The sequence below is a fragment of the Sphaerodactylus townsendi genome, linkage group LG10 (assembly GCF_021028975.2).
Source record: "Sphaerodactylus townsendi isolate TG3544 linkage group LG10, MPM_Stown_v2.3, whole genome shotgun sequence".
In the NCBI taxonomy this organism is placed as follows: Eukaryota; Metazoa; Chordata; class Lepidosauria; order Squamata; family Sphaerodactylidae; genus Sphaerodactylus; species Sphaerodactylus townsendi.
Genome location: NC_059434.1, coordinates 42,958,280 through 42,982,687, shown reverse-complemented (window position 1 = coordinate 42,982,687; position 24,408 = coordinate 42,958,280). Strand labels below are relative to the sequence as shown.

At 39.6% G+C, this 24,408-nt stretch overlaps 1 protein-coding gene across 9 annotated transcripts in view; it reads left to right on the top strand.

Annotated features, from left to right (window-relative positions):
• RAPGEF2 (Rap guanine nucleotide exchange factor 2) overlaps nt 1-24,408 on the top strand; it is a 179,695-nt gene that overhangs the window by 146,673 nt on the left and 8,614 nt on the right. For 8 of the 9 annotated variants that reach the window (XM_048509447.1, XM_048509445.1, XM_048509448.1 and 5 more), the window contains 9 exons: nt 902-1,059; nt 9,080-9,320; nt 9,459-9,842; nt 11,977-12,188; nt 13,063-13,186; nt 14,901-14,924; nt 16,629-16,852; nt 18,896-19,084; nt 22,054-22,206. In XM_048509447.1, the coding sequence (XP_048365404.1) occupies nt 902-1,059; nt 9,080-9,320; nt 9,459-9,842; nt 11,977-12,188; nt 13,063-13,186; nt 14,901-14,924; nt 16,629-16,852; nt 18,896-19,084; nt 22,054-22,206 (1,709 nt within the window). The remainder of the gene's footprint in view (nt 1-901; nt 1,060-9,079; nt 9,321-9,458; nt 9,843-11,976; nt 12,189-13,062; nt 13,187-14,900; nt 14,925-16,628; nt 16,853-18,895; nt 19,085-22,053; nt 22,207-24,408) is intronic. The other variant, XM_048509446.1, reaches the window with a different exon arrangement.

Sequence of the window (24,408 nt, the reverse complement as noted above, 5' to 3'; positions counted from 1 at the left end):
ATTCATGGATCTTAGACCCTGTGCAGATCTTAGACCCTGTGTAGATTGAGATATATGATATATTGTTTGCTTTTCCTATGGAAATTTCCCAGGTGGTTGTCTTGTTATTAAACATAGACTACCTTTTAAGCATACAGTGTGGCAAGTAGAGACTGCTGTAAAGAAAATTCAAAATCTCCCACTAGGGTTGGCCAAGTGGTTGGGACATTTACAAGAGAGCTCCTAGAACTGTGTCCATACTTATCCCTCTGTACCATTTTTTATTTTCAGTGGCATGTAGAATTAGTCTCTTTTTTTCCTCAAAGATACAGTAAATTTAATTGTTTAGTGACAATTGTTGATATTGACTCCAGGCATTCTGGCATCACAGTTTCACTTGCTGAAAGAAAATTTCAGCAGCATATTTTGTACAGTTCATTAAATGACAATATGGAGACTTGGAAGAAGGGTACTTTACAAATCTATGTTTGTCAACTTTCGTGATCTATGATGTTCAAAATAGCTGACAACTTATCAGGTGTTAATTGTCACAGTACTCAATGAAACTGTTTTCAAAACTGCCTGAAATCTATTTACTTTTTTCCATGAAATATGGAGTCCCTCTGTTCATGTACTTTTATGATAACTTTGAAAGTAAAGGTAATCCAGTTAAGAATGACTCAGATCTCTCTGGAAAGACAGTACAGAAAGGAAATTCTATGGAATTATATTGTGGACATACAAACATCCCTACATTTTCTGAGTGCAGAGCTTTACAATGTCATTGGTGTTTTAGTATGGTAATGTGGATTCAACCTGTATTGTTAAAAATAGAATTAGTTAAAGTTTTCTGTTAATAGCTATACTTGGACCAGTCCATTGTGTTTCTTTTAACTCCTTTCCTTCTTTTACTTTCCTATAGTGATATTGGAATTGGCCAGTCTCAGGATGACAGTATTGTAGGGTTGAGGCAGACCAAACACATTCCTCCTGCTCTACCAGTCAGTGGAACATTGTCTTCAAGCAATCCTGACTTGCTGCAGTCACATCACCGCATCTTAGATTTCAACACTACCCCAGGTGAGCATCCGATATTAATTGTTGCCTGTAAGCCCCTATCTAATATTTTGCACTTGGGTCCAAATGCAAGGATGTGAATAACTACCAACTTTGCCACTTGACGTCACAATTCATCTCCTTACATGTGGATCCCATGATGTCCAACTTGTATGATGATCAACATCTTTCTCCTTACTAACTGAAAGGGAAACAACTTAAATATCCTGCCTCTGTTTGGAATTGTAAGTTTAAATTGGTGATTCTCTTGATGAGACAGTATTTTTGCTTACAAAAACAAATTTAAATGCATGAATACAGAGGTCAAAGTGATCCTTTGTTTCACTCTTCTGCCAGAGATGTTCATCTTTGTGGATATCAAAGTTTTCTCGCTGTTTCTTCCCTTAAGTGTAGGCTGTGTACTTTTAAAATCTGCAGTACTAAGCAGAGTTACACTTTTATGGGGCCATTAATGTCAAGGGTGTAACTGAGCTTAGGACTTCCCTATTTAAATACACACACATCCTGAAATAAATTTGAGTGATCAATACTTGGCATTTATGTATCAGTCAGTGGGTAGAAAATAAAAATGCTGTAATAGCTGCTTAGAAAGTTTACATATAATGAAAGGATAAATGTGCTCTTAGAATAGCGCAGGCTGTCTGTGGGGATGGGGCAATTAAGTCCTAAGTTACAGCCCAGAAGATGGGTTTAGAATGATTGATTAACCTGAGGAAGGAAGCAAAATCCCAGTCTGATTCCTACTGTTTGGCTAAATTGTCAAAGGGGACATTATAAGTTATTACCAATTCTTCCTTAGCACCTTAAAACTCTCGATCCAGACTTTTGAAGTGATTGGTCCTCTTTGATCTGAGATGGCAAATGCCTTAGCAGACCAGGTGCTCGGGAGCAGCAGCAGAAGGCCATTGCTTTCACATCCTGCATGTGAGTTCCCAAAGTCACCTGGTGGGCCACTGCGAGTAGCAGAGAGCTGGACTAGATGGACTCTGGTCTGATCCAGCTGGCTTGTTCTTATGTTCTTATGGTTGAGAGAAAGCGGGCGGGGGGGGGGGGGCTTGTACCCCTAAATTCTAATAGTTCCCTGGCCATAGGAAAATCCATGAATGTGTTAGCCTGGATTGAAATTCCATGTCCAGATTTTGGAACCAGAAGGGGCAAGATTTAACATTCTGTGTCTTCTTCTTAGACTGATCTCCAGGAAGGGGCAATTAAATAGAGATTCTTCAAAAGTATAGGATTTGGCAACATTTACTTTTTCATATGTTATTCTAGTGTTCTTTCTAAAATTGTCTACTGATTGTTTCAAATTATCCTTTCTAGGACTTATGTTGAGTTAATAAAGTTCTTTCTTACTAAAGATCTTTGTATGACTGCTTGAGGAGAGAAATCCTACCTCTTCATTAACCCATGGGTTACACTAACCAGTTCCACCAGTGCTGAACAGAACAGAGTTGGTGGAGAGAGGCAGAAGGGGGACGAGTAAGAGAAAGCCAAATGCCTCCATTTCTTGCCCACATAGATTTTTCTGACCTACAGAAGGTCATGTTCAAGAGAATTTTCTTCTGGTGGTAGCAGATCCTACTGGGGAACAAATCCAAAATCTGGAAGGGATGGAAAGTTAGTCAGTCAGTCAGTCAGTTAGTTAGTAGTAAACATAAGATCCCTTTGGTTCTCGGCCAACTGAAATCACAAGGCTGAAATGGATATTGAAAGGCAACATATCTGAATGGATATATTAGAATGGATGGTGTTTGGAATATGCTGCCACAGGAGGTGGTGATGGCCACTAACCTGGATAGCTTTAAAAAGGGCTTGGACAGATTTATGGAGGAGAAATCGATCAATGGCTACCAATCTTGATCCTCCTTGATCTCAGATTGCAAATGCTTTGGCAGACCAGGTGCTCAGGAGCAGCAGCAGCAGAAGGCCATTTCTTTCACATCCTGCATGTGAGCTCCCAAAGGCACCTGGTGGGCCACTGCGAGTAGCAGAGTGCTGGACTGGATGGACTCTGGTCTGATCCAGCAGGCTAGTTCTTATGTTCTTATGTTCTAAATAAGTCACAGTTTAAAGTTGCTAGTGGAAATGGGGGAATATGGTGCTTGCTGATACGCAAATTGAATGCAGTCAGTTTGTGTTAGGGAAGAATCAGATGGATGAGAAACAGCTGACAAAGCAAGGCTAGGATCATTCAGAAAATAACTGTAGTGAAAAACAACATCTTTCTTTGACTCAAGAGCCAACCCAAAATATATGCGTCAAACTCACTTTTTGACCTTTAGGGTTTCATATTTTCATGATTAAATTTTCTAATTAATAGTTGCTATCACAAAACCTAATTCTCACCTTTTCGTAGTCTCTCATAGGGCGATTTCACACTTGAGAATTGATGTAGGGTCGACTCATCAGGCTGAAAGAGTCGACCTATGTCAATCGGCTCGTAACTTCCCACAGCAGCCGAGGTTGTCCTGCCGGAGCCGAGTTCAGAGGGCAGGATCACCTCGGCACGTCATTCACTCATCATGCCTGATTGGCTGCTACATTCGGGTGGGAATGCGAACGTGCGTCCCTTTTTTCCCTATTTTTTTTTACATTACAGCTATGTAGCGTTAACGTCGCAACGCAGTGTGCATAAGAAGGCGCGATTTGCGTAGATTCTTACGCTCGTAGCTTTCATTTCCATTTCGTGCGGGAAACGCATCCTCTTGTCAGAACTGTCTGTTATGGATCCTGAGGTGGAGCAACTGCTGGCCATGACTCAACTGTGTTCAGCTGTCAGCAGTCAGATCAAAATGGCAACTTCCCCTCCAAAATGACAAACGTTTATAACATGCCACCCAAAAGGAGGGAGGGATGAGGTGCAACCGATTGGGCGAAATGGTGCTGTGAAGGAAAAATGTTGCCGTTTTGTTGCTATGAGCGGCATGCAATCTGCCCTTCATTACTTCGCATGGTCGTCAGTGTTATACGGAAGCGGGGGGGGGGGGGGGGGCGTGCTTTTTGCCGGCGAAGTCTTCCGTTCTGCGCATGCCCAAAACATTAGTTTGTGATTGGCTGAACGGGCGAATCGACCCGATGAAGATTCCCCACTCCTGTCAGCTTTGCTTGAGTTCAACCTAGCTTCACCGGTTTACTCTACCTTGGAGGTATAGTCGAAAATTTAATGGCAGAACGGAGCAGAGCAGGACGAACCCATGTCGGATTCACCGGATGTGAGCACTTGAGTTGAACATAGGTCAAACTTGAGTTCACATGATGAGTGCGAAATCGCCCATAATGTTTTTTAACTCTAGGACAAAAGTGCTGTAGTGTATACATAAATACAGGGTTATTCTTGGTTGTTACCACAACAAAAAGCTAACCTCTAACCCTATTCTAACTTCTCCCCAATTTCCTGTCATTCCATTATCTCTTTTAAAAGTTCCACTTAATTGAATATTGGAGCTGCTATAAAAAGTATCTAATTAAGCATTGACAGGAACTTCATGGATTCTGATCTCATTCTTCCCATGAGACTGGACGGATGCTGTTTCACCCTTGGGAACTGGAACTGTGGGGTGGTGTTATGTGACATGCAAGGGGCTATGGCAGGGGTCAGCAACCTTTACCACCCAAAGAGCCATTTCGACCCATTTTCCTCGGCCCCGAAGATCTACCGAGCCGAAGAGGTGACTCAGCACGGAGCTGCCTCCGGTTCAGCCCCTCCACTCATCTTTCCTTCCTGCGCTGCTCTGGAGGGACACAACCACTCTACCCCCGACCTCCAGGCTATGCAGAGCCGCAGTATACGGCTGAAAGAGCTGCATGTGGCTCTGGAGCCACAGGTTGCAGACCCCTGCCATAGGGTATTTGGGAAAAAACAGATGCTGGACCCCCTCCCTCCCTTAACACTAACGCTAATTCTTCCCATAGGGTATGAGGGAAAAAACCAGATGTTGGAACCCCTCCCTCCCTTAACCCTAACCCTAATTCTTCCCATGGGGTATGTGGGGAAAAAACAGATGCTGGGCCCCCTCCCTCCCTCCCTCCCTCCCTTAACCCTAACCCTAATTGTTCCAAAAGGGTATATGGGAGAAAAACAGATGCTGGGCCTCCTGCTTCCCTTAACCCTAACCCTACTTCTTCCCATATGGTATGTGGGAAAAAAACAGATGCTGGACCCCCTCCCTCTCTTAACCCTAACCCTAATTTTTCCCATACGGTATGTGGGGGAAAAACCAGATGCTGGGCTCCCTCCCTCCCTTAACCCTAATTCTTCCCATATGGTACGTGGGAAAAAACAGATGCTGGACCCCCTCCCTCCGTTAACCCTAACCATACACTGAGCTGCAGTATAAGGCTGAAAGAGCCGCATGCGGCTCCTGAGCTGCAGGTTGCAGACCCCTGGGCTATGGAGACAGTTATAATGGAGTAGTTTTGGCACTTAATCCTTAGTTCTGGCAAAGGAAGTCTAAATGCTTAATCCTGAAACTGTTTTCAATAAAGGAAATATTTGAACCTGAAGTCTTGTTATTGAACAGGCCAGGGCCAAACAGCCATCCCTTAACAATAGCTATTTGTAGTCAAAGTAGGAAAGAGAGCTCCTGAAGAACTGAGTTTCAAAATTGAGTGTGAGTTACTAATGTATAAATATAATATTTTGAGTCTGTCTGCACATAAACATTCTATTGGCACTTTTTAAAATCAGTTTTGGTCTTCTACCAGCTTCTTGTACTCTTATTTGTTTAACACTAAGTACTCCCTTAAGGGCTTTAAAGAAGTTGGGCTGTAATTTCAAGCTACAGAGTATACTTTAAACTTCAGAAAGTGCACAGTTTAAATTGTTTTGTTGATACTTTGGACCGTGTTAAAGATGGAGATTGGGGAAGCATTCAGGAAATGGAGTGTATTAGAGCAGAAAGAAAAACAGCTTGTCAGAACTGCCGTTGCTTATAGCTTGGAGGAATTGACTAGACCTAAAGATGGAGCATAAGATTACTTGCTATGTTAGGTTGATTTGAAATTCAGTTTTTTAATGCTGGTGGTCATAGCCAGAGGACACATTTCTTTAAACTTGCAACATGGTTTTCCCTTTGTAGTTCAGATGGCTTGGAGTGTGATATTTACTGCTGGAGGGCAGCGATATCCACAAGGATAGATGGTTTTAAGGATAGATACAGGAAACGTCCATCAGTGACTAAAAGGGACCTCTTCCATCAGGGTAGTTGAGGAAGCATTCTGTGGATCCAAACAAAACATAAGTGATGCTACATTGCCTGTATTAGCTCGTATTATAGCATAGTTGACAAGTCAGCATTTTTTGGATCTTGCACTATTGTTAGAAGATTTCACATAGAACAGTTACCTCAGGGCTTTTCAGGGTCTCTTCGGGGCACAGTGAGCTTGCAGAGGGGTCTCCTCGTGTCTTTCTGTTTAACACGAGGAGCCATTCTCTGCCTGCCCCAAAGGTTGCTTGCTAGTCTCAGTGAGCTCCTGCAGCTTTTCCTGGTTCTCTTAACTCTGCCCATCTCCTTCTCTTAAAGGCACAAATCTCATCACATCTGTAGTTGCAAGATAAAGGGCTTTGTTCAAGCCCTTTCATTTGCATTTATATCAATATACCTGTGGTAGGTTCATCAATGCTCATCGATATTGTAGCCCTTTTACCATTATAAACCCCCCTCCCCCCCAAAAAAGAGAGAGGGAAAGCCTGGACCACATGCTGCTGAAGAAGGGAACCATAAGCTAGATCTCTCTCTCTCTCTCTCTCTCTCTCTCTCTCTCTCTCTCTCTCTCTCTCTCTCTCTCTCTCTCTCTCCCTCTGTGTGTGTGTGTGTGTGTGTGTGTGTGTGTGCCACTTCTGCAGCCAGCAAAATAGTTTAAAAATACAGTCTTGTTTGAAATAAAGTGGTTAGAAGCCCTCCCAATCATCAGGGAGGGCAGAAACAGAATGGGGGTGGTGGAGAGGCAGGAAGGAGTCAGCCACAGAGAAGAGGCCAAGGGGGAAATGAGCAAAGCAGCGCAAGGGAGTGGGGGGAGGGGGAGACTTGGCAGGCTGGCTAAGGGTGAAGAAGAGATCCAGGGCAAAGTTGTGTTCACTTGCAACTGCAAAACAAAATTAAATTCGTGCTAGAAAATGGTCTCACTTTGCTGTAGGGAGAACAGAAAGTGAATGTGAGGCTTGATGAAATGCTTCCCTACAGGAAATCTTGCAGTGATGCACATCCCCCCCCCCCCCATCATGCAGCAGGTGCCTTGTTTGGAATCAGCCCAAATAACTGCAGTAGCAAAGATAAAAAAAATGTAACTTGGACTTGGGATGGAAATTGGTTCCTCTCATGGCTTCTGCTGACTTGATTCATGCTTGTTGATTCGTGCTTCTTTAACTGCAAGTCTGGTTTCTTCAACACATTCTACATGGAACTGCCCTTGAAAATGATTTGAAAGCTTCAGTTAACTATTGGTAAGAATCCAGAGGTGGGAGTTTATTACATCTATCCTGATGCACCTTCATTGGCTACCCATTTGCTTTTGAGATGACTTTAACTTGCTGGCATGTACAACCTGAAACTGACTGTTTGAAAGTCCCATCCCAGTGTGAACAGTTTCTCTCAAAGTTTCCTCTTGTTAGAGCCCTTGCTTTGCCCAAAGTCCATAGCAGTGTAAGGCCATTCTTTATAGATGGTTGCTGTGCTAGGACTGTTCGGTTGGGGAGCTTCTTGGGAAAAAGTCAGAGATTCTACATTTTCTCTCCTAAGGCTTTGGGTTTTCCCTAGGTTTGCCCACACTTTCCTAGAGTCTACATTTTATTTATCCAAACATTTTTTTCCTGTTGTTATTCCAGTGTAAACAGTGAGTCAAGGTGACTGTCAAAGTCAACCAAATTTGTCAACAAGCATTAAATTACGTTGAATGTAAATTAAGCCAAGAGTCCATAGGACTCCTAATCTGCACTTGTATTTTTTAAAATACTTCAGCAAATGTGTATAGATCATGTAAATATGAAATAGGAAAAGTGGGAACAGAAATATGAGTCGTTGGCTAATACAGACATTTGTTTATGGACCTATGAATGAGAAATAGAAACAGAAGCAGGGACTGGGTAGAGTCTGACTTGTACATTTGTTTCATAGTGGACCTTGGAAATTAAAACTGACTTTAAAATGGGTCTATGAATAGAAACCTACGAAGAAATATAGGGGGATTGAAACATTGATGTTGTCCAGAAGACTGGTGTTCTCATTCACGCAAGAGTAAGAAAGTAGAAATAGGAGCAGATGACACAAAATAAGAGCAACCAGCTTTTAATCAACAAAGAAATTTCACAGGAGTCAGTGTTGCCTAATGGTTAAGAGCAACATACTGTAAACTGAAGAATCTTGCTTCATTCTCCACTTGTACACGTGAGTGGTGAATTCTAATGTGGTGAACTAGGTTTGTTTCCCCATTCCTGCTGGGTGACCTTAAGCTCGTCACAGTTCTCCTCGAACTCTTCCAGCCCACCTACTTCACAGGTGTCTGTTGTAGGGGAGTGAAGGTGATTGTAAGTCACTTTGAGACTTCTTAAAGGTACAGAAAATGTGGGGTATAAATGCAACTCTTCTTATTTTAGGACTTAACTTAAAGCTAGGTTTTGTGGGGTTCTTTGAGTATTTTCATTCTAAAGTTTGATAGGAAAAAGATAACAGGGTAGAGGGTTGTTGGATTGCCAAATTTGTATTTGTATACTGCAGTAAGTCAAATGTGTTTGTCCCTTTTTTCATGGGCAAAGTGAGTTTAAATACAAGAAGAGAAAATAATGACATTCTGAAAGGAAGGTTGTGAACAACATCATTTAAGAACAATTTTTTGGAAGAAGAGGAATCCACAGAACTTAATTTAAAAATAGTTCTTATTTGTGCAATAATGATCTTCTTATTGTATTTGGAATTCTTGACACACAATGGTTTTATGCCTAATAAAGGTTAAAAAAAATAGTCCTTATTTTACTATTTGGCAGTTTTCTCCATTATATGGTAGACAAGGAATTCTTTTTTTATTTCAGACTTACCAGATCAAGTTCTAAGAGTTTTCAAAGCAGACCAGCAAAGTCGTTACATTATGATCAGCAAAGATACAACTGCAAAGGAAGTGGTTATTCAGGCAATCCGAGAGTTTGCTCTAACTACGACGCCGGATGCGTATTCTTTGTGTGAAGTCTCAGTTACTCCAGAAGGTGTAATCAAGCAAAGGCGGCTTCCAGATCAACTTTCCAAGCTTGCTGACAGAATACAACTTAGTGGAAGGTAAGAGTGTAATTTCAGTTAATAACTTGCTACTTCTGTTAATAAATTGCTTATCAAATACGCACATTTAGCATATTCAATTTATTTAACTAGCAGTGTCCATTACTGTTGAATATCCGGGAAATTTTATTTCCACAGATACTATCTGAAGAACAATATGGAGACTGAAACATTGTGTTCTGATGAAGATGCTCAGGAATTGCTGAGAGAGAGTCAAATTTCTTTGCTGCAGCTTAGTACTGTTGAAGTGGCTACCCAACTTTCAATGCGTAACTTTGAACTGTTCCGTAACATTGAGCCTACAGAGTACATAGATGACTTGTTTAAGCTGAAATCTAAAATTAGCTGTTCCAACTTGAAAAAGTTTGAAGAAGTCATAAACCAAGAAACCTTTTGGGTAGCTTCTGAGATTCTGCGAGAAACCAACCAGCTGAAAAGGATGAAGATAATTAAGCACTTCATTAAGATAGCATTGCACTGCAGGGAATGCAAGAACTTTAACTCCATGTTTGCAATAATAAGGTAAAAACGACCAGAATTCATTCCTTTCTATAGTTTCCGTGCAGAGTTTGTGAGGTTTAATATGTAAATTAATACTCTGTAATGAAAGGATGGTAGATATGAAAATATTGTTTGTTCATTTGGTATTAACGATTTTACAAGGATTGTGTCCCTTGAGATTGACATTACCACTTATCTATCTGTAAGCCTTTCTAAACATTGGACAAACTAAAATATCTTGAATTGGACTTGGGAAAGGAAATATGAATGGGGGTGGGGGTGTCTAGAACAAAGTTCCCAGACTCCACTTCATCTATAACTGCATGTGTGTGAAGGATGGAGTATTATTCTGTCACACAACTTTCTCTGCACCAGATGTAAACACAATTTAAAAATTACCATTAGTTTCCTAATTACAGTTATAGAATAAATCCTTTATTATTGCTAAAAAGATGCACATTTTCTCTATTATGTCTATTTTCTAATTCTTCTAATCATCAAATTCACAAATCATCCGTTCTTTTTTCCCTATTTTTGTGTAAAAATCACAAAAATCTGATCCCCTCCCCATTTTTGTGTAAAAAGTCTTTTGGGGGGGGCTCCAGTTATCAATGAATTTGGATAAATGCTTTTCCTAAAAAAAAAAAAAAAAGCTTCGCCATCTTAGCTAATTCCAGTATCTTCACAAACCATTCTTTTATTGTAGGTATAGATGAAATGTTCCATTTTTGCAAATATAGCAGTCTTGCTGCCAATGTCACATATATAAATATATACATTCTTTTTTTTTTACTATTCTGTTTGTAAGACCCAAAGAAAAAGCCTCTGATTTCAGGTCTTTAAAATCTTCTGGATTATTGAATGCATTTGTATTCAAAATTGCTTAACATTATTACAAGTTCCCCATAGAGAGAGCCTTCAGGAGGTCTACATTTCCAGAAGACATTTGGAACATTTTAATATATTTTTGCCAATTTCCCAGTGACAAATACCAATGAGCTGCCCCAAGCTTCTAGTTTTTATTATTATCATTATTATTATTATTATTATTATTATTATTATTATTATTATTATTGGTTGATTTCATAGCTGCCAGTTCTTTAGCTGGTTGTTGGCCTTTCATTACAATTTGAGGCTCACCCAAAGGTCTCGGAAGTTGTGATGTATTGGTATAGTAGCAGGATTTTTTTATTATCATTATCATTATCAGCAGGATTTTTTTATCATCATCATCATCATCATCATCATCATCATTATTATTATTATTATTATTATTATTATTATTATTATTATTATTATTATTATTATTATTATTATTATACATCTTGAAGATGAGATGGATGAGAATTGTGAGTTAGTTACCATCAATATATTATGATAACATCTTTTTCTGTGACTGGGAGCCTACAGAATGTTTCTGAAGACTTTCACTGTGGATGGCAACAGGATTTAGAAATTTCAGCCAGGTCTGAAATAATTAATTTTACTCTCAAGTTAACATCAGTTAAGGCATTTTAGTTGACCATATCAACTGCTGACAAATATGGAAGGCAAAACTGAATGTCAAAGATATGGAACACTGTTAACAAGAGCTTTTATAATCAATGTCACCACTGTATACAAATGAGCATAGTTAGCTGATACCTCTTCTGGGACTCTGGTAATAACATGCTTCTTTTTTCTAATACTAAGGGAATGATTCATAGTGTTTTACAGCTGCCATTGCTGAATAGTCTTTACTGTACTACTCATTACAGTACATCCATCTGTCATGACAAATTATTACTGATGATCATGGCAATGTCACTACTAAAAGTGTCCCTGTTACTGTTTGGAAGACAACGTTGCAATGTGTCTGACAGTATTTTTGGTAAAAGAATGAAGTTCCAATTCATTTCTTCCATATCCTATTGAGATTAAACTCATGAGGACTGTTCGAATATGACAGTTTTAAACACTTTTAAGATATACAGCTCTTGAAACAAGAATTTGTATTAACTAATGCCAGATTTAATTGTTCCATGAAATTATTTGACTATTTTTCTTCTTGTTTCACAAATTTATTTGTTAGAACATATTTTTGAGATGCTTTGAATGCATATTTAATTTTGAATGAGGATTGGAGAAGTTAGAACATATTTAATTCCTTCTTTAGTGGCCTGAATTTAGCTCCAGTTGCAAGACTTCGTACCACTTGGGAAAAACTTCCAAGCAAATACGAGAAATTGTTTCAAGATCTTCAGGATTTATTTGATCCATCAAGGAACATGGCAAAATACCGCAATGTCTTGAACAGCCAAAACCTTCAGCCCCCAATTATTCCACTGTTCCCTGTAATCAAAAAAGACCTGACATTCCTTCATGAAGGTAAGTTAAAAAATAAATAAACACACACACACACACACACACACACGGGCCCATTCCACGCAACACAAATAAAATGTCTTTAGGATGTTTTGAAAAGCATTTTGGCGTGGAATTGCACAGCCCCCCTCCCCCCCCAATGTTTGGAACACGTTTTATTTGTTGTCAAAACAGATTTTTCTGAAAACGCTAAACTAGCAACTGTTTTCCTGAAGCATCTTTGAAAATGTGTCATGCTTGCTGTATGGAGAGCAGGAAACATTTCATTTTTCTTGCCCAACTTGTTTCTGAGTCGCCTGCACCTGCCATTTTCTGCCATTCAGGATTCTCCATTCTGCCCTCCATTTGCAGAATGTTTCTGTGGAGGTTTCTTCTGCTTGCAGCTTATCTATCCACCATTTCCATGTGTAAAGTATGTGATCAAAGTTCATTTTGACTGCCAATTCTGCACACGTGTCATTTTTGAAAAACGATACATGCATGGAATCGGCAGTCAAAACTAACTTTTTTCATGTACTTTTCATATGGAGATGGCAGGTGAATGAGTTACAAGCAGGGAGAACCTCTGTGGGAGCATTCTGCAAATGGCAGAAGCACAGAATATCCTGAAGTGGCAGAAAATGGCTGTCATGAGCTGCTCAGAAACTAAAAGTGAGAACTGGGTGGAGGGAGGGAGCAGATAACAGAACCATGTTCCCCTGAAGCCTTTTTTCCTCCATGCCATGCTGACAAAAAAGCCACAATCGTTCTTTTTAAGATATCTGCAAGATGATTTATTTGTGTTGTGTGGAATGGGCTATGATTGATTATCTTTTTTAAATTTCTGATTAGTGGCAGATGATACACTTATTTGTGCCTTACTCTTTTGTCAATGCAGGCAATGATTCCAAAGTGGAAGGTTTAGTCAACTTTGAGAAACTACGAATGATTGCAAAAGAGATTCGCCATGTGGGCCGAATGGCTTCTGTTAACATGGACCCTGCTTTAATGTTCAGGACTAGGTGAGGTTGTTTCACCTTAACAGAAATATATTTGACAGCTGTAAATGTGTGTATATTTATAGTCATAGTGAAATTATTTTTTACTACCAGCAGAGATTAGTGTGCTTTGCAGCCCCACAGTTGAAAAGACATTCAGTTCATATAAGAAGATGCAAGCAGCAGGTCATTACTGACCCCGTGTGTGATGCCATATCACAGTGTTTATTAGGCAGACTGTGTTTATGGGATGGCTTGCCATTGCCTTCCCCCGTCCTCTACACTTTATCTCCAGCAGGCTGGGTACTCATTTTACCAACCTCAGGAATATAGAGGGGTGAGTCAACCTTGGGCGGCTACTTGAAACAGACTTCGCTCAGAATTGAATTCAAGTTGTGAGCAGAGCTTTGATTGCAGTATGAAGCTTATCGTTCTGTGCCACTTCAATTCATATAGCTGGATTTTATTTAATGAGCATGTATTACTAGATACATATATCGGAAGTAAGCAGTGGATTTTTTTGTAGTATACAGTCATATCTTGGTTTTTGTTGCCTTCAGAAATTGTTGGTTTCGGTTTTCGCCGATGGGGTCCAGCTGTTTGTTGCCTTCAGTTTTCGTCACGCCGACAGAATCCGAGGCGACTTTTGCATAAGTTGCTACACTGTTTGAGTTGCACCTGTGCAAATGGCGTAGCCTCGGTTTTCGGTGGTTTCGGTTTTCGCCGAGGTAATCTAGACGGATTACTGACGAAAACCAAGGTATGACTATATATGTTCTCATTTTCATATGATCCTACTTCAGACTTCCTAACACATACGACAAATGTGAGGTGACCCCTAGCTTCATATAGGCACAATTCAACTGTCCATTGTATAGTGCATATACACTCTGTCTTTCTGTGGTATTGTATTTTTTCCTGAGATTTGTCAGCTTCAGTCATGTGGCACAGTAATGCTGCCATGTGTAATTGAGCGACTATATTTTGTCTTATTTATTACTGCTGCAGTTTAATTGCTACATGCATGAAGAACACTCTTGTCTGATGACATAACATGCTGCTAACTCAAATTAGGTGTGTATTCCTTTTGCACATGAAGCTGTTGTAGGGAGCAGGTGAAGATGCTTGCTTCTAAGGAAGTATTGCTAGCCTTCTTTTTCAAAAGCAGCATGAAGGTCTGGCATTGAAAGTTTGAACTTTAATGCTTTAGAAGGTAGGGTAATGCACCAGGCTTTCAGATTATTGTGATTTAACTATTTCAGGTAGCTCATATTCACATTAATCATGTCTGTTAGTTGATATTACTTAATTTTATAACATTTTAACCCATAAAAGCTGCAATAGGTTTAAATAGTAATCACTTTATTCTTATTTTAGTAAAGGATACATGGTTTGAATTTTAAAATCTAAAAATATTCCATGGCTCACTGTATAGGGAATTGCATTCTAAAGCAAACTATATTGTGTGAAACCTGAGAAGCAAGGAAGTCACAAAAACATTATAATTGCAAATTGTATGACTTTTGTATATACTTAAGGTGTAAGTAAGTAAATGTGTATGTAGCTTAGCATGTAGTTTCTTTTCAATTGAATACATTTGTACACTTCGGAGTTCCTATAATAAGGCTGTTTGGGACTTTCTTGTGTTGCTTGCCCTTATCTTTTCTTTCTGAGCTTATAATCTTTCTCTATCTCTTCCTTAAATCCATGCTACAATATTCATGGCTCTCACTTACAGGAAGAAGAAGTGGAGAAGCTTGGGGTAAGTGGTTGCAGAGAAAACATACAGACAAGCATTCTTTTCTGGACATCTGCATTGTTTCCTCTTGCTTCCCTTAATTTTCTGGTGCTCTGGCATTTCCCCCTTTTGTTAACCCATTTGTTCTTGCGTCAGATTTAATTCAGTACTGCTTTTGGTTGAGCCAGCAATCCAAGAGCTGTGAAACTTTACAGAAAAGCAAGTGTTGAGACACCTCAGTTTCATCTAGCAATCCCAGAACTGCCATCTCAATGAGAATAATATTCAAAATGGAATCGTAGAATGGTGGTTCAGATTAAAAAATAAATACATTTGTGTCTACTTTGTAAATTAATAGGACCATCTAACACCACGTATTGTATAATTTTATCTATGATGCTTTTTACAGCTCAGCTAACTAAATTTTCTTTCTACAAACCAGCCTCCATTTTATGCTGTTAACAAATTCAAAGCAATATTACTATCATACATAAATACATCCAGATTTGCATGCTGTTTTCCTATTAACTAATTGTACTTTTTATTTAACATGAAATCCTATTTAGCTGAGTAAATGGGATGAGGTAATCAGTAGCATATCTAGAGAGGGCAGGAGGGGTCTCTAGCCCCAGGCACCACTTCTGGGGGCTGCATTTTGCAGCCATATCCCAACTGCACCCCAGTCAGAAACTCCATATTTGGGAGTGCAGTTGAAGGCCAGTGAGCAGGGCTTGGCCCTTTCCTAGTCTCCATGTTGAGGCCAGATGTGCCACACCCAATCTCCACGTGGAGATGGGAGCAGCAAGGGGCCGTTTGAGCCCGGCTTAGGCCAGGCTTAGGCCCAGCTCTAAACTGCAGTCTACAGTTTAGAGCTAGATCCAAGCCTGGCCTCAGCCGAGCTCAAACTGAAGCCTGTTTCTATTGATCCCTCTGTCCCCCAAGTTCCACCTGACCTGAGATAAAGGTTGCAGGGAGGAGCCAACAGTATAAAGCTAGAGGCTCCAGAGCAGCCGGCTTCAGTCTGAGGGTAGCTGGGGCCAGCCAGGCTCAAATGGCCCATGCTGCTCCATGTGCAGAGGGTACAGGAGGGGTGAGTCAGCTCGCCCAGTTCACAATGTCCACATGAATATTGTGAACAGGGGCGAGCCTTGCTCGCAAGCCATCAACCGAACCCCATCCAGGAGGGGTGGGGTGGGTCAGGGTGTAGTTGGGGTGACGTGGTGCCTGGACTTGTTTTAGGTAGATAAGCCCCTGGAGGTAAATTCAAAGGACTTTTTGGTACATTACAAATAGAATGAAATATTTTAACATGCACCTATCTACTGCATTTTGGAGCTTATCTTCAGTGATGCTTCTAATACCTTTATTGATCAGGTAAACTTTGTTGTGTGATCCTTTTCTTTAATGCCCTGACCCTTTTTGTATTAAGCCTACAGTGGGAGTATTCGCTTGGCTGTTTTTTCAGTTATGAAGTAGAATCCATATTTGGAACAGAAATAACTCACAGGAACATATTTTAATGAATTTATGTGCACCAGTACAACTGAATTAAGTGTGTTCTTGATTCTTAACTTTCTCTGTATTGTAACTGTATGACTTACTTGAATGAGGCATGTAAGCTTTGACCATAGACTGACATCATGCAGACCTTTGCATGCTTCAAGTTTATTGGAATGTGCTGTGATAAACCAAGTTGCACATTTATCATCTTTTCTTGCTTCGTCCCAGGTCTCTAAGTCAAGGTAGTACAAACACAGCAGTGCTTGATGTTGCACAAACAGGTGGACACAAAAAGCGGGTCCGTCGCAGCTCTTTTCTTAATGCCAAAAAATTATATGAAGATGCTCAGATGGCTCGCAAAGTCAAGCAGTATCTGTCTAATTTGGACCTGGAAATGGATGAAGAGAGCCTCCAAGCATTGTCTCTGCAGTGTGAACCAGCCAGCAATACACGTGAGCAGCTTTCTCTTCTTAAAAAAGAGAGAATTACAGGTGGTAATATCAGTAATACATTGTCTCCCTTTTATGTTATATGTAATAACGAAGCTCTCCAGCATCCCTTGGTTTTGAAATCCTTAAGGTAGCATAGCACATGTTGAAGTGCTGCTGTTTATTTTTGCTTTTTCTTCTAAATTGCTGTTCTGTTTTTCTGAAGTGAGGAAGATTATCCAGCGTAATCATTGCTGTTGTCCAGCTTGTTCTATGATGACATTATTATCATCTGGTGAGATTGTTGTAGAGATACTGAGGGACTTTTCAGAAACGTAACTAGAATAGGTGTTTTATTATAGTTGATTTTCATAAAATTATACTGTATAAAAATTGCACTATGAGATGAATCTTGCATGCTGTAATGTGAGTAAAGGGTTCTTTATTTAGTCACCTGCATCCTGAGTTATGTTTGATATTGGAGCTCAATTCCAAAAGCTAATCTATCCACTCCCCACCCCCACGGATTTTGTTCTTAGCTTTTGACTTCTTTCCCTCCAGAATTCTGGACTAAGTCCCACATTACTTTTATTTGCACATTCAAATGGCATAGTATGAACATGGATTCAGGATTTGGGTGTCACTGTGAGATCCACACAGTGTCTCCACCGACAGAATAATTTCTGTCTTAGGCATGATTTTCTCATTTTCCCACTTACATTGCAAGACAAAATCCACACACCAGTTCTCTTTCTGGGGTGTATGGGGGAGCGGGATTGAACTGCAGGGGAAACATTCGCTTTATCTGCAAAAATTCTGCCTCAAATTCAGTTAGTACCTCAAATTCCCATATATCTTGCCAAAAATAAAAAAATTCATAACTAACAGCTACCTCATATTAAAACAGAATAAGTACCCTGACCTCTTAGCTTCTTGATCTCTGTGTCGATATTTTAATATCCTTTAACTGTGCAGTTTTTTTGGACTGGATTTTGTAAGAAATAATTTCTAACTGCTGTATGACTGCTTATGGTGTAGTAGTTTGTGGCCCTAAAGTAGAGATGTAAAATTTCTTGAAATTTTGAACCCATGGAAGAAATTTTTTTTCCCCAGAAAAGAAAAGCAGCAATTTTTCGAAAAATTGAAATATATGCACTGTTTACTGTCCCATGAAAACTAGACCCATTTTACTTCTCTAACATAAAATGCATCATTTATAACTTGCTTAGCATATAGCATTGCAATATTTAACATATTTATGGAATTTAAATGCCTTAGTTTTCTACAAGCAAAATAGCAAGTATATCCAATACCTGAGAAAAAAAACTGAAATTGAAAACCCTTTGCTACCTTAGCATCTGTACCTTGGTTCTAGCTAGATACTTTCTTCTTCCTTGCAAAGCTACTGGTTAGAGAGAGTTCAGTTCTCCATAAAACTTTCAGAGTTTCCTCCTTAGGCTTTATTGCTGTTTCTGTCCTACCTCCTTATTTCTTTTCTTCCATCAAATTAGGGCAATAAGCCACTTATTACCCAGTCTGTAAGTATGTGTCACAGTGGATTGAGGCAGAGGTGAAAACATCAACCACAACGGAAGAGTCCAGTCAAAAGGGCAACAGAAGGCATGGAGCATCTGAGAACCAGCGAAAACTCTGTGTGTTCCCCTCATGAAGATTAACTGTCTTTCTAGGGGAAGAAATGCCTCTTGGATTTAAGAGCTTTCTCACCTTGTGTTTGGAAACATTATACTCTTTCTAAAAGAGAAAGTATTTCAGAGGAACTTGTTCAGTACTCCCCAAATTTCCAATTTTTCCAGCAGAAAGATTTTTAAAGGCTTTGGAGGACCCCCCCCCCCCCATCGACTGCTTTAGGTGGTCACATTGTGATTCTGTAGGGGAAAAAATAACCAAACGATGAGACCAAGAAATTCTGAATTTTAATTAGCAGTCTTTAGAAATAATTCAACTTTTATGGGTAATCTGGTATTAATAATCAAGAGTTCCAGAAATAGTCTTGACTGTAATTTTAATACGTTGAACATCTTTCTGTCTTTTGTTCTTTTGCTGAAGTACCCAAGACTCCCGGGGAAAAACGGTCTGGAAAGCCTGAAACATCTCCAGTTGCACATAGGTCAGGTATACACCAGAAGGTGCAACAGCAGCAGCAACAGCACAAAGCAAACCAAGCATTGCAGGTTCCTGCTGTATCTCTTTATCCTTCTCGTAAGAAAGTACCAGTCAAGGACCTCCCACCCTTTGGTAGGTTATGTATGAGGTTCTGTTCAAGTTAACTCTTGCCATAATATTCTCCATTATTATGTAGGGTGTGAAAGTTGGACAATGAAGAAAGCTGAAAGTAGGTTCCTTTGAAATGTGGTGGTGAAAGAGAGTTTTATCAATACTGTGGACTGTCAACAGACAACTAAGTGGGTTCTAGATCAGGGGTAGGGAACCTGCGGCTCTCCAGATGTTCAGGAACTACAATTCCCATCAGCCCCTACCAGCATGGCCAATTGGCCATTCTGACAGAGGCTGATGGGAATTGTAGTTCCTGAACATCTGGAGAGCCGCAGGTTCCCTACCCCCGTTCTAGATCAAATCAAGCCTTAACTATCCCTTGAAGCTAAAATGATTGATATGAGGGTATTGTACTTTGGTCACCTAATGAGAAGACAGGAGTCACTGGAAAAGACAATAATACTAGCAAACATTGAAGTCAGCAGGATACGAGGAAGCCACGTCCCTCAGTCTAGATTGACTCAATAAAGGAAGCCACATCTCTGTCTGCAAGACCTGAGCAAGGTTGTTTATGAAAAGATGTTTTGGAGGACATTAATTCATAAGATCGTTATAAGTCAGCAGTAGTTAACACACACAAATATTCATGCCCATCTCTATATCCCCTGGTAATGAATACCACACTTTTGCTCAGTGAGAAGTCCTTTTGTCAGTCCTGGAACAAGCCTGAAGAAACTGTTTTAGACTTCAAGCTCTGCAGTAGGAAAGGGCTTTGGTAGTGTTGGGAGTGGTGGTGACTGAAACGGTTCCAACACACACTTCACGGTGGATCAGTCTCTGCCCTATCAACGTGGGTTCATGAGCTTCTTGCTATAGAGACTAATATCTCTCTCTGCAAGGTGAAGAGAGTAAAAGCTTGATCATCAGAGCTGAGCAAGCGGAGAGAGTAGCAGAAACAGAAGGATTTTGTCTCCCATACTACTACTTGCTGAACCATTCCTTAGTACTGGTGTTCTCTGACTTGCTGAAGGTGATGTGACTCATCCTAAAGCTCTGTGATCTAGTGGTATAGCCAGTTCTTCATACTGTATCCCAGCACCATGGGTATGACTGACACACTTTTTATCCTATCTCCCTTAGATAGCCTACTTATCTCTATAAGGATGAGTGGTTATGTCACTATACCTGGGATAGTAGCCTTCACGTTTTTCAAATAAGTAAGAACTGTTTCTCATCTGGCTTTTAGGTAAAAATTAATGCCTAGTCTGAGAAGCACTCCTTTCTTTATTTTATTAAATTTGATATCCTGCCCTTTCGCAGCCCAAGACTGGGCTCAGGGCGACTAACAACTAAAAACCATTCTATGTATACACAAATCAACAATTCAGTATAACCCATTATAACATATCACATCCAGCTGGTGATGGCAGACTTATTAAAACAACCTCTCCATCCCTAACTCCCTTCCTAATTCAAATTTTATAATACAAAGGAAAAGAGGAGAAAAAACAGGTAGGGGATTTTGCAGGGCCAGTGGGAAGTAAACTGTATCTGCATCAACCAAAGACCTGGTGGAACATCTCCATCTTACAGGCCCTGAGGAACAGTACTAAGTCCTGGTCATAACAGACAGGGAGTACCAAGCTGGGGCCAGGACTGAAAAAGCCCTGATCGAGGCTAGCCGGGCACTTTTTGAGCCAGGGACTGCCAGTAGGTTACTTCCTAATGACTGTAATTTCAGATGGCAAGACAGGTCCAACTGCTACTTGGTCTTATTGCAACTTCTTTTACTTCTTTGCAAATGAGATTTTAAAAGTCCTACTTCAGGAAGAAGTTTCAGCCCAGATTGTACTCTCAAGACAAGCTCATCTTAATACCCATTTCAATGTTTTATCTCTGCTATGGAGAGATGGAGCCACTCCCAACAACTTGAATCATGGTACCTTTCTGCAGCCTTTCAACTCATCTGACATGACCAGTGCTTCCAACCTTCTAGAACAGTCTTTTATCTGAATAAAGGCAGATATCACCACCTTTGTTGTATTTTATAATATCTATTAATGAGAACGCTCAAAGTGGCGTTTGAGGTCATGTTATTGCATTGCAGTTTTGTCAGGATATTGGGGAGGGGCATTTTGAATTACTGTTATTTATTTGTTAAGCCTATCAGCTATTTGTAATTTTCTATTTGTTTTTCATTTTAATGGGTTTTATTTTGTTAACTGCTTTATATCACACATGTTCAGAAGAAAGTCTGGCTTATAAATATTTTAATCGATAATTGAATGACTAAGAACTCAGGGAGTCATGTTTTTCAAATAAGTAAGAATAGTGGTACATCCTGTAAGCAAATGTAAGCATCCATACATTTAATTATTTCAAATTTATATCCCGCCCTATCCCCTCAGGGCGGGTCACAACAATCAATGAGTACAATCCAATAATAAATTAGAATAAATTATGAGCCTTTCAGTGTAGTGGGTTCGGGGCCATACACTTTGCTACACAGTCAAGATGCTTTCTTGTATAGCCTTATTCACAACCTGCCCTACCTCACAAAATTATGAGTATAAATGAGAGGAAGGAAATTATGTTTGCTGCCCTGAAGTTCAAGGAAAAGTGTGATTGAAAATATAATAGTGATTTCAATGTTATCTATGATTGTTATCTATGATGTTATCTGCCTTCATCCTCCCCCCTGCTGTATAGGGTCCCTAACATCATCGGGACCCATCATTCTTCTTGGGAGGGTTTCATATGGGTTTGTGGGATACTGTTTTAGAATGTAAATTTTAAACTTTTATATGTTTATGTTTATATATGTTTTTATATTGTTCACCGCCCTGAGCCCTTTGGGATAGGGCGGTATACTAAATCAAATAATAAATAAATTAATTAATTAACTGTTTCTTTTAAACACATCATCCACAAAGCGGGAAAGGTATTGTGTGCATTATGTTTACAAGAAGCCCTCTTTTCTTTTTTTAAAGGCATAAACTCCCCACAAGCTTTAAAGAAAATTCTTTCACTTTCTGAAGAGGGAAGTTTAGATCGTACTAAGAAGCAAGCAGAGGACACAATTTCAAATGCTTCATCACAACTATCTTCTCCTCCTACATCACCACAGGGCTCTCCAAGAAAAGGTATAAAAACCGTTTTAAACATTTGTTTTCTCTACCTCTGTCATTCGCGCATGTCCATGGCAATATCAACAACGGTTTGTCACTTAAACCAAGTTAAGATGCCAGTTCTGTAGTCAAGCTATAGTATAACATTTCATCTTCAGTCCAACTGAACAATCATAGTTAAAAACTCTCTTCAAATAATTGTGTTATATCCTGACTTATGGCCAGTCAGTCACATGTAAATTGATCAAGTGTTACTTTGGGGAGCCGGGGCAAGGGGGGGGGGGGATTATATGTCTCACTTGTTCCTAGAAGTGTGAAGTGTAAAGACTTTCAGAAAATATGAATTGGAAGTTTGCTTGTTCGGGAAGAAAACATTGCCCTGTTCTCATAAAATAGTTTTATGATAGGTTCCATTTCGCTCAGCAAGCTGTTATATTTAATTGTATCAGGTCATATAAGAAGGTACCATATATACTTGTGTATAAGTCGACCCGCATATAAGTTGAGGCACCTAATTTTACCACAAAAAACTGGGAAAACTTATTGACTCGTGTATAAGTCTAGGGTGGGAAATGCAGCAGCTACTGGTAAATTTCAAAAATAAAAATAGATACCAATAAAATGTTTTTAAATATTTATTTCAAAGAAAAACAGTATGGTATCAACAATAACTTTAAAAGTTCTGAAGTGGAATAGATAACTCTCACAGACAGTATATATAACTCGCCTAAAAAAGATTAAAATTCCCAGACATTTCCTGACAGCACATTTTATCACATTCTGAGTATGCAAGTCCTTTGCTTTCCCAAACTGAGAAAGTAAATCGTTATAAATCGTCCATACATTTATGCTAGGAAACATTGGGTTGCACTGGACAACAGGTCGGCTTATGGAAACAAAATACTGGTAGTATTCGTTCATTTTCTGAGCACACATGAAGGTGCTTTACTCGGTCAGACCATTGGTTATCCAAGCCAGTATTTACTCTAGCTGCAGCTCTCCAGGGACTCAGGTAGAGGTCTTTGACATTATCTACTACCTAATCTGTTGAATTGGATTGACCCTGGAACCTTTTCCTTGCCAAGTAGATGTTCAACCACTGAACCATTGTCCCTCTTGTTTTCTAGTTTCATTCTCCCAGAAGTGTTTATGTTGCCACTTCGTTTTAGGAACTGTTCTTTACAGCGTATTCAGTATAACAAGGCTCTTGAAAATAGGTTTTGTTGTGGTTTCTTCCCATGACATTATTACCTGAGCTTCCGGAAGAGGTGACTGTATGGAGATAGCAACGTTTATGTCAGGCCCTCTGTTTTGAATTCGTGGCTTATAGAAAACTAACCTGTAGCCCCCGAGAAATCATGCTAAGTGTATTGGATTTCTTGTGAGTTTGTCAAAGGTGGACAATATTTTGACTTGGATAGACTGGTCTTAAATATTATTGTCCTGTTTAGCTGGCATAAATATTTGATAGCCAGTATATGACTTGCTTTTCTCTTCTTCTCTGAGTTTTCCTTCTGTGCAGGAAAAAGAAAATGTAAAAATAGTGGTGTCTTGATTTGTGTCATTGGGGCATGGTGGTGAAAATGGATACACAGATGCTTGCAGGTACAATGAATAGAGAAAGGGAGAACTTTTCACACTTATTCATATGCACACATTTAGAACTCATGCATTGTTATGAGAGAGGTGTGCAGGTTCTCAGTTGGAATGTTAACATAGCAACATAAAATTGTTTGCTATTCCTGGTTATTTGGGAAACACCTTATGAACTGCACTTCTATGCATGTGTGAATGTGTGTGCCCTGAAAATGCAGATATTCTTATAAACTACCTTGGTCATAATGGATAAAGTGGATAAAAGTATAAGATACTGAGTATTATTTCTGTAATGTAGAATTAGTTGGATGTACAGAGTGTTTCCAAGGAGTTGAAAGAAACTGCAGTGACTCATACATAGAGACAAAGAAAAAGCAAAGGCAGAAATTGCTCAACACCTACACTAACAGTACAATCCTGTACTGAGTTATTGTTTCTAAACCCATTAAAAAAAACAAATGATTTAGACTAGCATAACTCTGTTTAGGATTACACTGTAAACGAGCCATCTTTTAGGACTGCACTGTAAAAGAGGTAGTCGTCAGTAGATTGGTGGTTTGCTTTGAAGTCAAGCCTGTAGTGCAAATCTTTTCATGCATTCAGACTGCTGTACCATCAGCA